At 34.9% G+C, this 17,723-nt stretch overlaps 1 protein-coding gene across 9 annotated transcripts in view; it reads left to right on the top strand.

The window, feature by feature from the left end:
- Positions 1-17,723, top strand: part of LOC136766680 (receptor-type tyrosine-protein phosphatase delta) — a 634,939-nt gene that overhangs the window by 580,911 nt on the left and 36,305 nt on the right. For 6 of the 9 annotated variants that reach the window (XM_066720365.1, XM_066720369.1, XM_066720368.1 and 3 more), the window contains 6 exons: positions 429-638; positions 1,990-2,150; positions 6,951-7,063; positions 10,321-10,362; positions 10,853-10,950; positions 14,179-14,302. In XM_066720365.1, the coding sequence (XP_066576462.1) occupies positions 429-638; positions 1,990-2,150; positions 6,951-7,063; positions 10,321-10,362; positions 10,853-10,950; positions 14,179-14,302 (748 nt within the window). The remainder of the gene's footprint in view (positions 1-428; positions 639-1,989; positions 2,151-6,950; positions 7,064-10,320; positions 10,363-10,852; positions 10,951-14,178; positions 14,303-17,723) is intronic. The other 3 variants (XM_066720373.1, XM_066720372.1, XM_066720374.1) reach the window with 1 other exon arrangement.

Raw genomic sequence — 17,723 nt, 5'->3', positions numbered from 1 at the left:
AAACTAATAAATAGCATTCTGCGTGTTTATTTATTAATCATTCATGTATTCATCCTCTTGCAGTTCAGCCACTTTCAGCCTGTTTTGTGCACATAAATTATGCATTTCTGTGGATGATAGCAGCTGAAATTGGTTTTAAGTAATTTCTCCCCAAGAGCCTCTTGATATGAAAATACCATATTTTGAAGTATTTTCCCTCAGGCGCACACATATACAATTATATAAAAATGGGGAAAAAAACTAATACATAAACAATGAGGGAAAAAAATCTATAGTTAACCGTTCAGATCTATGCACCTAAACATGTACTATCATTCTCAGTCTGACTAATGATGGGAGGGATTTGAGCGATACCCTGTGTTTTGTTCGAATATGCATTACCCTTACTCATGACTTGCTATTGACAGCTGGTATTTATCTCTACTTAGCTTCTCAAGGAGATTAACAGAACAAGCAGAAGTCTTCGGTTCAGGAGGCAAGCAGAGCCGAAAGCCTACATCGCTGCTTACTTCAAAGACCTTCCCACCGAGTTCACCCTTGGAGACCAGAAGGTCTATGGCGACTTTGAAAACAAGCAACTCCAAAATGGTCAAGAATATGTTTTCTTCGTGTTGGCTGTACTGGAGATCTCTGAAAACGTGAGTTTCCTCACTTACAGTTACTCTTCTCTAATATCCACTTTACCCTGTGTATTTCCCTGTGAGTAAGGGATTGTAAAGTGTCTTTGTTGGTACTAGAAGTTGCATGTTCACATACATGACAAAGCCATAAGGCCTAAGAAGAGGTCTTATGGCCAAATCTGCCTTTATACAAGTCAGTTTAGAAACAATTAACTCAGAATGCAGCATGCCACTCAGGAAGCAGTCATTTCACTAAGGAAAGATAGAGGAGTCATGTCTAATCAGAGGCACACCTAGATAACTCATCCTGTGTTAATTGCAGTTAAGTGCTGAGAACCTTATCTCTCACATTTCAGGATGTCAGAGGATAATGAAATGATGATAAGGTAAATTTTGAGATATTCCATATAATGAGTTGAGGGCTTTCTAACTGCATTAGCGCACATGTCTTTGCCCCAGTTATCATTATTGCACAAAGTGCTTCTGATAACAGGCAGCAGGAAAACGGCACCTTACTCCTTAAAGTATAGTCTTTAAAGTCCATTTCAAGAACATACCTAGCGTATTTGGTGTCAAGTAAGAAAAGGTGGAAGCCAACCTAGTTATTAGTAGGTTTATGATGTGGTTAAATCTGTGGTGTTGGTTTAGGAAGTACACAGTATTTATGTGAATTGGTAAAAATTGAATTGGCTAATTGTATCTAGACTTCAGAATGAATTGTTTAAATGTAATAGAAAATTTCTTCAGACTGTTTGATGTAAGCATATAAGTAATTTAACATGGCTATGTGAAAAGCTTGGACGATATTAATATCTGTTGCTAAGTTGTTATTATAGGTTCACCTTGAGTGTCAGAGATCTATGAGTGTAGACTGTCTCCTGGGTCTTATAGTGTGTTGAATGTCTTGTCTATAAGGGTATTCAGCTACAATGAAACCCAGGTGACAGAGTTAAATAACCAATTCAATGATTCTGACCTGAAATTTCCAGACCGAAACACGTTGTACATTTCAGCACCGTCTAATAGAACTCCTTGTTATGTGTCTGTCAGCATACGTTTTGATAGCACTTATTATGTCTTGTCTCTATACACATATTTAAGCATTTCATTTGAATAGAGGTTCCTCAGATTGAGGAATGAATTGAATGGATGTTGCTGTGCTTTAAAAATAATACAGAAAGGTGTCATGTATCTTGACATTTAATAAGTATGTGTATCTTTGATAGATGATGACATTCATTGATTTTTTTTTTCTCTAACTGTCAAATAGTAAGACTTGTAAAGGAAACATATTGCTTTAAAATCCTTTAGGTGATTTTTTTTTTTCCAGTTGGATATTTGTGTCACATTTTTAATTTTCATGTTCTAGACCATGTATGCTACCAGTCCCTATTCCGATCCAGTGGTGTCTGCTGACATTGACCCGCAGCCAATCATCGACGAGGAGGAAGGTCTGATCTGGGTAGTGGGACCAGTGCTTGCAGTGGTTTTCATCATCTGCATTGTCATTGCCATCCTCCTGTACAAGAGGTAAGGGGGAAGGACTAAGCTGAATATTCAGCATAATCAAGCAGTCCTTGTCAAAACTCATTTGTGTCTCCCAGTGATACCACGACTTTGCAATATGTCTTATGTCAGTGGAAATACACAATTAAAAAGCCCTAGGTTTATTGTAGTTCTCGCATAAAAAGGCCTCCTCATAAGAACTACAGAATTACCGGGGGCTACGGTTGTCCTAGTGCTTGATGAGAGTCGGTTTATAAGAGCTTTACTAGACTGCAAGCAATGCTGTGCAGCCTAAAATTTAAAAAAAATCCAATGTGTTATAATAGAATGCATTTAAAATAACCATGAGGCCGTGAATTATATGTCATCCAAGAAGTGGTATCTGATATTGAGTTGGTGTTGGGTTGTGGTTGTTCCCTTTTATTACATTCTTTTATAAACAATCATTGGTTATGAATAGATTGATAACACAGTTCAGAATATTTCAAAATTGGCTACTTGGCTACTACTATTAAGTTACTATCTCTTCTTTTGCTTAACACTCCCAGTAAGTAAGATACATTATTGGAAATAAGCAGAGCACACTCACAGAGTTTGCAAATTGAGCAAACCAGAGTGCTCTGCTTCAGTTCTTTCCTATAGAAGATCTTATGCTGTGCAGTCAGGGAGAGAAAGTGTTTGCAGGCATCTCTGCAGGCAAGCTGACACATCTGTCACTTCTGGAAGGTTATGTATATAAATATGTGTGTGTGTGTGTGTTTTTTTTTGTTTTTTTTTTCACTCCTTTTGATGTTCTAATGGCTGGGATGTAGGGTGGGCTGGTATGTTTTTTTAATGTCTTCTGTTATTGTTCTGAATACTCTTATCAACTAAAAAAGGAAATGTAGTTTGCATGAAGTCCAACAAATCACTAAAGCGCAACTAAAGGGAAAATAAAATCCTGCTGGATGCACCTGGTTTCAAATTATAGTTTCCTCAACTACCACCTCAGGCTATATAATTAAGGATGGTGTAGCTAGTAAAGTGAAGCTAATGTGACATATAAACCAACATTTTTTGTATTGTGATGCAAATTCCATTGTCATTTTTGGGTCGCCTCATATTGTCCATAACAGTGTGATTATGACACACTAGCTGTTTTTATGACCTCTTGTTCAACAATTTTACTGATAGTGGCACAGGTGTGCCAGAAATACCTTGTTATCATTGTTACTGGATATTTGCTCTGGCCAACTAACGCCTTGCATTATTTCTTTATGCTACATTTAAATGGAACAGCAAACCTGACAGGTAAGTACACAGAATGGCAATTACAGTCTGTTTCTAAATTCCTATCATCCATGGGTTTAATAGTTTTAATATTATTTGTGCTGTGTAATTCTGTTCCTGTCCAATAGTTGCCTTGCTCATAAAGTCTTACAGAAAAACCTCTAAATGCTGAATAACATAAAGTGACAATGGATATGTATCAGCATTGCACCAATGCTTCCTAATCAGCCAGTATGAAATTAATTTAAAACTTGGAAACAGCCCTAAATAAGCTATTTTTATTTATATTAGTATTCAACCTAGAGTGTTCCAAATTGGGTAAAAGAAACAGGCAAGCCAAACTGGTGTTTCACACTATAATTTTGAAGAGGATGCCAACACCAAAAAAGTTATGTCAAGAACAGAGTGTAGGAGTTTGCATTGGACTGAAACATAAAGCTGTTTATTATCCAGCAGCATGAAACATATACATTAATAAGTATGTTTGTTAAACTGTGAAGATTTGAGTTGATTCTTACACTTTTTTTTTGTTTCTGGTTCTGTGAGATAAAGCTGACTGTAATTCTAAGATGGAAACTAAAGCTTTATCGTGCAGCAGTTTCCACAGAAAAATAAAGCAACTCTCTTAAGACTTTCTGATTAAGTGCACCACTATCCTTCTGTTTCATAACTAGGTAACCATCTGGAATTTGAGAAAGGCCACAATGGCCAAATGTGCTCTGATTAGATCATTTTAATGGGCAATACAATGTTTGAGAGGGGCATTCAGACGCATTACTGGGGTTGTGAACTCTGAATGCTGAATTTGACAGTTAGAAACAATACATTTAGAAACAATAACAGAGAATTACACTGAGAATTACACTAGCACATTAAGCAATTCAGAAATTAAATACAAAGAAAAATAAATGATATGTCTTGTATTAGTCATGTAAGAGAAAAATATAATGAGCATAAATAGCATTAAGCATAAATACATTTTACTTTTATATTGTTATATATACTTTCCTATGAAACTCCTGTTTTAATCAATACTTATTAATTATATATCTTGTATTAGTCATGTAAGAGAAAAATATAATGAGCATAAATAGCATTAAGCATAAATACATTTTACTTTTATATTGTTATATATACTTTCCTATGAAACTCCTGTTTTAATCAATACTTATTAATTATATATCTTGTATTAGTCATGTAAGAGAAAAATATAATGAGCATAAATAGCATTAAGCATAAATACATTTTACTTTTATATTGTTATATATACTTTCCTATGAAACTCCTGTTTTAATCAATACTTATTAATTATATATCTTGTATTAGTCATGTAAGAGAAAAATATAATGAGCATAAATAGCATTAAGCATAAATACATTTTACTTTTATATTGTTATATATACTTTCCTATGAAACTCCTGTTTTAATCAATACTTATTAATTCTATAATATTACGTTATGCTACATTCCTGTGCTATGCATTGAATGTTAACTTAGCCAGCCTTTATATTTTGTATAATTAAAAAACATATATTTTTTATTGTTCTATAAAAAAAGATATAGTTCTCAGTTTTCATTTACTGTATATCCATCCTCCATTGCACATTATGTAACCGATATCTGGTGATGTGATTGGTCTGTCTGAGAAAAAAGGGGTCCATTTAGTTGATTTTCAGTTAGGACAAAAATGTATTTTTTTGATTACTGCTATTGCAAATAAATGTTTATGAGTTTTAATTGTGTGCAATAAAGAGACCATTTAGAATATTGTATTTGATCTTTGTAGATTTGTATATGTTTCTGTCAGTTAAATAGACCCCAGAATCTTTCTTTTATGCACTTCTCACCCCATCCCGAAGGACAGACCATGGTTTGCCTTGCCTGCTTCTAACTACCTAAATGAAATGCATGTCTGAAATAGACCAGTTATCAATGTAATCCCCACTACCCCCCCACTCCCTTTATGATTTATATAAAGATGGCATGGACTTGTAATGCTAATATATCACATATAGGTATATTTTCTCAACAGTATGACATCACAATCAAATTTACTGTCTGGCCGGGAACAATCATTGTACCGGTACTGTACCTCTTTTACACGTTTGCATAGCTTTCCCACCACAGAGTTCGAACATTTCATTTTTTCGTTTTCAACTTTAAGCCAGATTCACATATCAAGTCTGTGCTGATCAGAATCGATCAGTAGCAGCAAGCAGGCCCTCTAATTGTCATGGTGGAGATGCACTGAGGTACTGAGCCTGTGTCAGGACTGGCAAGGCTATCCACTTAGCACGAAATATGTCCATGTTGGAATGGGTAAACATTGCTTGAGTTTACCCCCAAATTTATGTTCTTCGACATTAATTACTTTTTTCCATCTTGTTCTATCTAATTTCTCATATTACAACACCTCATGTTTCTGTTGCATGGCTTTAATGAAGGTTGCTGCCTATAACAGCACTGTTTAATACTACTGAATTGATGACAACCTACTGTTTTTTTCAATGTACTCTTTTCTTCTGGACTTGAGTAAGACTCTTAACTGATACTGCTTGACAAATAAAAAGCAGTCAGGTCTTTAGTTAACTTTAACTTGTCCTTTCCATATTCAAATGCCAACGTTTCAGAACTGCATTCATCTTTCCAGACTTGTTTAAAGGCTGAAGTCAAGGTTACTAAGTCACACAGCCTCTAGCTTGATAAGTGACAGTTTGCTTAATGCTGGGTCTGTGTTATCCACACATCGTAATATATGTACATGAGTTTTGTGCATTTCAGCCTCCAGCAATTATTGAATGGACATTTTGCCATCTCTTTAAGCGGCATATCAGCTAATCTTAAGGAAGGTCAAAAATGTAGTAATGTGTGGCAGATGTTTTAATGATTTTTTTTTTTTTTGGGGGGGGAGCCAGTACATTTGAATTCAAATAGATTTAATCCACAAAAGAAGATTAAATAGCAGAACAGCATGTTAAATTATGAATGTAACTTGTACCATATGCTTAGACATACTTCAGCAATATTGAATAGACTTTACTTCAGCATGGAATGAAATTGAAAATATGTAATAATCCAAAGTACATTTGTCAGTATTATTTCTAGACTTCAGTCTGATAATTGTTAATGTGTTCTGTGCCCTAGCTATCTAAATCTGAATACATAAGATCATTCACCTCTTCCTGCATAATCTACAAATGTCATTGTTATGAAACATGTTATCTTTTAGTACAACAGTACAACAAATGTTATCCTGTGCAGAAGTGAAAATACACAATGCTCTTATTAAATATAGTGTTTTGCTGATGTTAAAACGCCAGTGGGCGAACCCTAATTGCTTTTTACTAACAGCCTTCCTGTTAATTCAATCTTGGTTCTGATGTAGAATTCACAGTAGATGTATTTATTTTATCTATTTGAATTAGGTTAATTGATTAAGGATACAAAACACTAGACATTCCATAGAGCTATTATTATGGTTATTTTTATTATTATCAGCTGTAGAAGCCATAGTCATGGTAGTAGTAGTATATTTCTTCCTTTCTCTTTTTCCAGGAAAAGAGCGGAATCCGATTCTAGAAAGAGCAGCCTTCCTAACAGCAAGGAGATTCCTTCCCATCATCCCACAGACCCCGTGGAACTGAGGCGCCTCAATTTCCAGACACCAGGTAAGTGCTCAGACATCGACTGGAGTCCAGATCCTCATTTAAAGCTGAATCATGTGACACACATTTCAGTGTATTTTCAAAACTGTTGCCTGGAATACATTTGTGGAAATGCCGGCCTGTGTTGGTAAATAAAAACTGTTCGTCAGATAACAATTGAAGATGAAAATATTGAGATGAAAAGGAGAATGTGGATTAAAAGATTCACATTTATGAACAGAAACATTATTGCAAAGAAGCACAAAGATGATAACTTTTTTCTGGATATGTACACTCATGATTTTGAGCATCTGTTACAGGATGCCCATATGTAATCATCATCATCTTCGATATATATGTGTTTGTGTGTATGCATATTATATGACTAGATATACATTGAATAGAAACACAAAACTCATAATAACCTATACTTAAGCCAATGCTTAGTCACTGTAAAGCATAAAAAGGTAAAGAAGCAACTGACCTTAAACAGGGTTTGGAGTTTGAGTGCCGTGGGGGAGTTATGCATATGGATGTCATTGTCAGCTGATTTATCTGCAATATCATCAAGAAAGAAAAGACAGCAGGTCATGCCAATGTGAAAAGCAGGCAGGAAAAAGCCCAAAATAATGACATAACAATGAAGACAAAGGAGTTGTAAACCTGCATAACAGAGCACAAGTTGAAGTTATGCTTTGAAACTCGGGTTCTGAAGACTGTAAATGTGTCTTGAACTCCCATTCACACATTGTGTACAGATGGAAAATATGAAAGAGTGATGCTCAATAGACATTGCCCTAGTGGGGAAATTTGCTTGGGAATGTTTAATGACTGACCTCTGGTTTTCCAAGCATGGGACTGGGTATTTTATCACAGTAAAAGGAGAAACGTCTTGTTGCATTATGTCATTTAATCCATGTACCAATCTGTGCAATTCATCAAGTTCTGTATTTGAAACCCTACATGTCTACCAGCATAAAAATACACTTCTGCCATATGGCTCTGTCTATTAGGTGTTGCTACATGGGCAGTAATGTTGACAATTTGCTCCGCCTGGCCTAGTACCCTGACTTTAACCCTGCTGTCTGGAATGCTGACTGAGGATCATCAATGCAACAAGTCTTGTTGATCGTACAAATGTTGTGATGGAGTAATGTTAGTGCCAGATGTGGGTTGTAGATCTTGTTAGCTATTAACTTAGCTTAGAAACTTTATCTCCCTCTATGTTTGCTTGCTGTTGCAGTATTTTAGAAACCTGTAATATGTTTATTTGATCCTACTTTGTTTTTCCAAGAAATAATGTGATAAGATTTGATATTAAAGTTTAAAAATATTTATAACACTCTCTCCTGTAAATAAAGTGGACTAAATTAGCTGTGTTGTAGCAAATTAATGAAGTTCTGTTTGAACAAAGCCCCATAGTCAAGGCTCCTATGTAGAAAAAAACTGTGCATTAGGATGTATGCAACAAAATTTATTAAGTTAGTGACAAGGACTTGGATTTGAATATGATCAATTCACATATATCAAATATTATAATGCCATCTTATCACATTATCTGCATGTTATAGGAATTTCCTAACTATAGGAAATTCACTACTCTTAAGAATTGATGTTGCTGTGGGGCTATCAGTCAACTTCTGTCGACGCATTTGTTCAAATGTCATTGTTTCACTCGCACAAAATCAGGAATTTAAACATCTCCCTTTTTTCTGTATGTCACATAACATTAATATCATATGATATTTTAATACCAGTCACTAAACTATTATTTTGATGTGAGCTGTCTTTTTCAAGATGTCTTTTATTTTATTTTTGAAGCCGCTTTAGGGTTTACAATGAATGTGTTTCTGCCAGATGAATAGGAAATCATGTTCAATAAGGAGATTTTTTCTTGAGACTTTTAACGACCACTTAACTTTCAACCTGGCTTTTCCTTTCCTACAGCCTTGACCAGTGTCTCAGTCCCCTACGCCGCTCTGATTGGTTCCGTGTCCTCCCTCTCTAGCCAAACTACCACTCAGTCCTTTTATGATAATAGCTCTCTCCCTCGACTCGCACGAAAAGGTCTAAACATCTTTGTCTCTCTTATATATTTTTTTTTCCTCGAGCACCAAATAGGTGCTGCATTAGACCACCTCCATTTTCTAAGTTGGCCCGGCTGACAATTACAGTCGCGTTTCTTCACACACATTTTCCTCTTAAGGGTGCTTGATGTTTGGGTTGGACTGCTTCAAAATAGCTCTTCTACTTTACTCGGTTGGAGATAGATCTTATGCACTGTAGAAACACTCATATCTCTTCAGCAGAAGGGGCTCCCATTTTCCATTAGGTAATAGCTACTCATTTAATCTGTGAGAATCGGCTGAATCAAAGGCTAATATGTCCTTGCACATTGGTGATCAAGGAAATGAAAATTAAAGTAATCGAAATTCAAATGAAATGCAGATGCTCACCATCCTATTTTTTAAAGGCTGATACTTTTACCAGTTCGAGCACCCTTATATCCCCATTGTGCTCTCAAAGTGGCCATGAGGTGCCTTGGGTAGAAGTCTTGCCAGCTGCTTTGAAGGCCAAACTGAAACTCCTAGCTCCCTACATCTCCCCACTTCCACAGTAGCCTCACACATTCGCAATATAGTACATACCACAACTGGCAATTGGCTTTTTATGCTAAGTAGTTAAATTACTCTACCGACTCCCAACAAGAAGATTTTTTTCAGCAGCTGGTAGACTAAAGCTTATGGCTCCCCATCCCTGTGCATTCACTCAGACAAAGATGTTTACATCTGAAGTAGATTGTAGAAATTATGGTTGGGGTTCAGACGATGGGCTAGTAAATGTCTTTAATGCTAACACCCTTCTTGGCTTCGATACGTATTTCAGAATTGAGTTTTAGAGCTTTTGATTTGCCCTAAAAAACCCTCTTGCACTGCAATCTGCTACTAGTGAAAACATTTTTGGAAATTCTAGTTGTGCAGCTGTCTTCGGTTTTGCAGCAGTATGTGCAAATGCATGGAAATGTATGATGTATAAGAGACCTCCAGCATGTAAGTGTCTTAATTACTAACTAATCCTTGCAATAAAGTGGCTGATAAACATCTAAGTAAACATTCAGAACTGCAGCCCTGAAAAAATGCGCCCTGAATACATATATATATATACATATATATATTAATGTTTTCATTGTTGTTTGCTCTTGTTTAATTTTATTTTGAAGTCACCCACCACATTATCGCAAAGTATACAACCTTTTATTTATACCACCATTTCCTTTTCAGGTTCAGGTGTCTCCGGTTACCCTGGTAACCTCCATACGTCAAGTTAGTTGGTCTTGTTTATGCATATGTCACACTCTTTTTTTTTGGTGTATACTTTATCTTCTTCTCCTTAGGCTCCTTAAGTTAATCTCACACCATCTAATCTATACTCTATTCACGTCCATCCATGGAAGGAGGCGAAGTTTGGAATGGCACAGTGTAACATGTCATTACTCAAAGCAGACGTCGACATAGGGCCTAACTTTTTATGTCTTTTTTTTATCATGCTAACCTTAATGCTGCATAGTGCAAATAACATTTTCCTTTACACTAGGAATGTAAGCTTTGGAAGTATGCTTGGTGACTTCTCATTGGCTTCAGTATTCATATCCTGTGAGCATGCCCTGCTTTGAGTAAGCAAACTATCTGCCTAACAAGATTCACCTTCCCATTACTACTCTACACACATGCTGCTTCCAATCAATGTCTTCTGTATGTCACAATTTAAAGTGACACATTTAATTCAAAATATCTTTCTTCTTTGATTTGGTAGGTATGGCCAGTCATCCCCCTATCCCTATCATGGAGCTTGCTGACCACTTAGAAAGGCTGAAGGCTAATGACAACCTGAAGTTTTCTCAAGAATATGAGGTAACTATGTGATGACACTTAATTTTCTGAGTATACTCCATTATCTGTAAACACAACGTTACACAATGTTATAATTGTATCTCTTTCTAAAAAAATAATGTAATAGTTTGTCAACTTTTATTATGAAAAGGTTTTCATAATAAGGCTATTAAGAAAGCATTTCTGAGATTAATTTGCTTGTACGATGATGTGTTTGCCACTCCGTAGCGGTATTCACAGTTCCCCTAGCATTATATAAATGGGAAAGGTGTGTGGGCAACTGAAGAACACATTAAGTACATTATTATAGTGGTGTTTCCACATTGCATTTGACTTTTCCCTGTAGTGTGCAAAGTTCTAAGTCAGCTAAGTAGGCGAAAGCATGTAATAATCTTTTCCAATTATCTTCATGCTTGTTATAACTAATATGGTCTCTGTTTGGTCCCAAAACATAAACGAGCCTGCTAAGAAGCATTTGTATAACCAACGACCCATTAAAACAGGTCAACTGGTAAAATCAAAAGGTTGAGTACATAAATTGAAATGTTCATCTAGTTACGATCTGATCTTACTGCAAAATGCACTACCTCAGAATAGCAGTTGTTTATCATTTAGTATTTTGCTTTTGCAAATGTCATCGATTCCACTTGGTAGTGTAGTGTTTTTATTGCAGAAAGGAAACACAATGTAGGATATTTCACAAAAAAGACCAACATCAGGAGGTTAGGAGGCTGCATTCCCCTTTGTTTTCCAGAAGGATAACATGGGTGACAGCTTCACAATTAAATGAATTAGAAAAAGATCAAAGTGTCTATTGAGAGCAGCATCCATCACCAGTGTGATGTCTTACCTTCTACACTTCCTGTCAGTGAGACGATGCAGTTTCTCAAAGAATAGACCACAGAACTCCATCACTCAACTGCAAAACACCAACTGTACTTCACTTGGTGTGTCTAACTGGCGGATTATATCCATTTAAGCCATGTCATTGACCTAGTGTTAGTAAAAGTCATGTCATTCAGATCAGTCTTTAAACTAGACTGAGGTTTATGCTGGTTGCAGCTGAAGAAAACAAAACAGATCCTTCCTAGCACTTAAAAGATTCACATGAAGTATAGGACTAAATGAATAAGACTTGCATCTGAACTTGCTCTTTAAAATATGTTTGTATCGCAAAACCATTTTGTAATTAATGAGCTTTTTTAAATTAATCTAATGAAACATGTTTAATAAATAAATAAATAATCCAGAAATCGTATCCAGATAGTGGGTATCATGTATGTGCTGTGTTTTACCAAAACACAAATACTGAAATTCAAAATGTACATCCCGATTGCCTTTTCTTTGAATTCTTACATGTACCTCATTAGTATTAGCTTTAGACGAACGTGGATGTTGATTGGCATTCTTCAGGACAACTCCTTCTAAGCAAATGAGAGACGCCAATACAAAAAACAAGTTTTTGTAGCTAAATATTGTTGTAATGGATTGTAATGGGGAAGCAAAGGGAGGAATTTAAAATAAAATATATACTGTGTATACAATGCTTAAGAAGTCATATCTCTAGAATATTTTTTTATGATTTGACTTAATCTGATTTACAGTGTGCAGTATAAATTTATATTTGAGTTTTCTAACCAAAGAGTTTGCTTACAGGCAGATTATTATAAGAATTTACATTTCCAAAAATGAGCTTAATAGCTATTAAAGTAAATTACATAGAAAGAGGACATAAGGTAGAGGGTTTTTTTCGGAAAGAGTTTCCTTTAGTTTATTTTCTTTCCATTGCAAAGCTATTAAATTGAAATGTCAGATCATTTAGCAAAATGCATTAAAACGTCTTTGGTTGAAATTATACATAATCATATTTTGAATACGATAGGATAATGATTCAAAATAACATGCCTTTGAGAAATATGTTTCAAAATTATTATTTTTTTATTTGACAATGTTAAGTCTGAAATTTGAATTGGAGTATGCAGTTTCAACACAGAGGGAATGTAAAATGATTCTATAATTCATTTAATGTGATTTTTAATTACATATAATTTAAATATCAGTAATCTCTCGGAAATGTTCAGTATTGTATGAAATCTCAACAACAAAAAAGGTTCTACATATACCCATAGATTGAAAAGTAGTAAAACAATGCATCAGTGTATTCACATCCCCATCTGAACAAATTGTATATTTATTGCACAATGTATTAAAATGGTGTGTCTAATAGCATTGTAATACTGAAACATGATGCAATATGATTATTTGTTTATGGGGATACTAATTACTTAAACTATGTTTTACGATGTCTTTAAAAGAATGTGAAAATAAAATGTATAGCTAATACATTTAGGCCAAAACTTGTAATATTTAATTAGGCAGGAAACTCCATTAGGCAGGCACCATATTTACAGGCAATGATATATGTGTATTGGTGCTGCCCAGCAACTTGAATAATATCCATGGAACAAGTGAAGAATCCAGTGTTGTGATTTGATCAAGCCACATTTAATTCCTGCCCTACAAATGTTTCATTCAGTATGACATAGTTCAGAAATTTCAACGAGGATTCATAATTACTGCTAATTTCAGTCTGAAGCAATTAATGAGTAGACAGCATTTTTTTTTAATGTGGTTCAGTAAAGACCTAGGTCAATAAGCAGCACTTTTCTCGGGCGTAATATGTGTTTTGAACTGAAATATATTTAATAAATCATCATAAGGGAACTTGTAAGTAATTGTGGTAAGATAATTAGACACACATGGTAGTGTGTTTCCAAAAGTAAGGCACATTGAAACCAATTCCAAACCAACAATTCTGTATTGTAACGTATTCAGAATTGCATTCCATCTCTATCGGGGTCCACACATGACTGCTTTTAAGTGCTAGACCACTCGAGTTTTATGGACATTGGGAAACCTAATATGCTATTTTCTAGTCTTTAATTGCTATGAAGTGCGATGACTAGAGTTTTTTTTTTTTTAGATTAATTTTCACACATAACACTAAAACCTATTTATGTATTTAGTTTTTACTGATTTCTTAAGAATGAACTTGAAAATAAAGGGTCAGTACTTCACACTTCTGTTGTGAAGCTGCAGCATATTCTTCCTCTATTGATTAAATTACGATTTGTGATTACGTTAATATTGAATGTGGTCAGCTATGAGTAAAAATGTCAGTTTGCAGTCTAATAACTAGATGTGACCGGGATGATTTAGCTTTGAAATGTGTGCCATCTTTTTTTGCAGTCCATTGATCCCGGGCAGCAGTTCACATGGGAGCACTCCAACTTGGAAGTGAACAAACCAAAGAACAGATACGCAAACGTGATTGCGTACGATCATTCGCGTGTCCTCCTTTCTGCCATAGAGGGTGAGTTTCTTACACTACTTTTTCATTCAGATAGTTTCCAATTTAATGGAGTCCCCCCCAACTCCCCCTTTCAGTCATCCCTGTGTTCAAAAGTGTTTCCCTAAATCTACATGTATGGAATTCAATCTCATCCGTGTGTGTAGCTGGATGGGGTATGCTTGATAAACCGACTGGGTTCAATTTATTTATTCTTCTCAATAGTTTCAGTCAAGTCTGCCCTCAGCTGTCATATCCAAAGGCTAAATAGAATTGGTTCTTTCAATCTGTCATCATAGCTCCTGCTCTTCAGCCCAGGAACAGGTCTAGGTGCCCTTCTCTGAACCTTGTCTGAGGAATCAGTGTATTTATGATAACATGGTGGCTGAAGTTGATTTTTCTGTGTATGGCATTGTACAACTGCATCATAACATCCCCGGACTTGTATTCTTTGCTCTACACTGGCATGGTTTGTCATCCATGCTGGCCAAATCCATAAAACAATCCTCCATATTTCCTTCACTGATATTTGTTGGTTCTGTGACACACATTTTCTAATTACAACTCCCTTTGTTTATTTTTTCCATTAAGCCACCTTTGTATTTACAGATGTTAAAATAGATTTATCACAAGATGTGGCAAGGATGACTGTTTCCTATCAAAAATGCTGCACTGAGCTTGACGCCTTTGATTCCCAAATGCTGCGAAATGATGTTCACGGCATCAGGCAGTGACAAATATCAGTCAATAATTAAAACTGAGAAATGAGTATGGGACTGTGTTTCTGGATGACTTGCCAAACCACTATTGCTTTTTGATAAAGCATGTCATCTCTCAGCAGTTATTACAGACCTCAAAAGGTGAAGGAAATTCTATTCTTCCAGACAGAAACCTATCCATTGTGAAACTCATTTGAGAAGATATTTTCTACAGGCGTTAAGATTGGACTACTGAAAGACAAACCAAAAAATACATTTTTATGATGCAGTAGGTTAATATATAACTCATTATTGACAAATGTAGTATTAAATGGTCAGTTTAATCTAACTTAAGTAGCTATTTTAACATAGTATTAGTATTTCATTAAATTACTTAGACTAGAAATGTTTGTCAGACCAAAATTAAAGGATGCAAAAGTTTGAAATATTATGATTCCTGTAATATACCTACATTTTCATGCTTCCTTTAGCTTTGTCTACTTAAAGTTTCAGTTTTAACTTTAAAATAGTGAACTTCAAATAGTGTCTTACTTAATTAAATTAGTCTGCAAAGTATTAATATATATAAGTAGTATTATCCCTTTATATTTAAACCAGCTGGCAAAATGGCAGTGTTTTTGTAGTATCTTCGAATGTTACAAATTACTTATAAATAAAAGGGAAATTAATATATACACCCATTTGCAAATATATGTATTAAGAAATGTATTTATAGAATTAAAAGTTTTAGTCTGGTAATTCAACTATGTAACAGCTGTGTTTGTTTCGTAGTTTCCATAGTAATGGTTTGTCAGAACTGCTTTTCAGTCTGAAATCAAAGACTTCTCTAGGTTTTTTTTTTTTTTAATCTGATACTATACATTTTATTTTAAAAATAAGGAAAAAATTGTGGATCTATTTTAATACAATGTAATGGCAAAATATTTTGAACCTATATAAATAACATATTTTAAATTCTGTTGAAGGCATTGTTACATCTCATATACAATCAAATATGTGTGCTATGTTTTTATATATTTATTTTTTTCACCCATGTTGATAGAAAAATAAATCTGGTCCTTTTAATATAAAATGTAGAAAGTGAACTGTTTTTTTCATCCTTTAGAATCCCTGAATTAAATGGTTCTTTAGTTGTCTGGTATTAGTCTTGTAATGAACAATTTTGCTTTTCAATGGAATGTTACCCAAAAAGAAAATCTGTTCTAGCCAGATAACTGAAATAAAAGGAAGCAAGCACGTACTAAAATGGATGTCTGGCACAGTGCTGGTAAAAACTGTAAAATAAATGTAAATGGCAAGTAACAATAGCAGCTAAATAAAGATGTTGTTGAATCCTCATGCACACACTCCTCTCAAAAAGAAAAGACAGCTGAACATTGATGGATTCCATTAATTCAACGTAAACACAACAGAACAGCAAAGTTCCTGTTTTCTGAAGAAGGGAAGGCTTTGCCAGGGTTTGGGGACTTTTCATTTTGATGTAACAAAGCAGTTGGCAACTGGGACTTTTTGTTTACATTGAAACTGTTCGATAGAAGTTGTTGCCAAAGGGCTTCTCTGTATAACTAGTTTATAAAGCAGTCATTGGGAATAGGTTGTGTTTACTGCTTTCTAATTCAAATACTTTATTCCTCTGCTGCACTGAAAAGTGTGCGCCTGTTCCCTGGGCTTTATAGAGTGCAAGTTCTTCTGCCAACCCATTTCCATCTCTGAGGGAACAGCTCATGGGCATTACATAGAAGCTATTTGTAACATGTCCATTTGCATTTATATAGCATGGCCATTAACAGATCTGAACTTGTGTATTTATTTGTAGTACTTACTTACGTTTTTGGTGTTTCTGACAGATTTATTAGATAAAATTAGTCTACTTACATTTTTTAGCATACACTAAACTTGCACCCCCCTCAGAACATGCACTGCCATTTAAATCAGTTCTGGCTGATTTTTTACTTGAAATTGTGCAAACATCACATATTAATTTTGATTAATGTTTGTTCAAGGGCAGTTTCCCATACCTTTGAAAATTAATGCTGGTTCTCAAAATGCAAAAATAATTTTTTTACATTTTTTGAAAGAAATCTATCTTTAGATCAAATGACCACTTGAGAGCAATTGTATAGACATTGGAATATAGAATGGATTATATTTTTAACGGAATGTATAAAGTCTCAGTTTAGCAAATATCTTTACTTCCATTTGTATGCATCCCACCCTACCTAGATCAACTGACAAAATAATGAAGTCCTTGACTCCAAATTGTACATTCCTCTTGTGCGAAATTATCTAATATATATTAATATATATATATATATATATATATATATATATATATATATATATATATATATATATACACTCACCTAAAGGATTATTAGGAACACCATACTAATACTGTGTTTGACCCCCTTTCGCCTTCAGAACTGCCTTAATTCTACGTGGCATTGATTCAACAAGGTGCTGAAAGCATTCTTTAGAAATGTTGGCCCATATTGATAGGATAGCATCTTGCAGTTGATGGAGATGTGTGGGATGCACATCCAGGGCACGAAGCTCCCGTTCCACCACATCCCAAAGATGCTCTATTGGGTTGAGATCTGGTGACTGTGGGGGCCAGTTTAGTACAGTGAACTCATTGTCATGTTCAAGAAACCAATTTGAAATGATTCGACCTTTGTGACATGGTGCATTATCCTGCTGGAAGTAGCCGTCAGAGGATGGGTACA

This window comes from Amia ocellicauda, chromosome 13, assembly GCF_036373705.1.
Source record: "Amia ocellicauda isolate fAmiCal2 chromosome 13, fAmiCal2.hap1, whole genome shotgun sequence".
Lineage (NCBI taxonomy): Eukaryota > Metazoa > Chordata > Actinopteri > Amiiformes > Amiidae > Amia > Amia ocellicauda.
The sequence above is the reverse complement of the archived record's forward strand: the minus strand, read 5'-3'. Positions and strand labels throughout refer to the sequence as shown.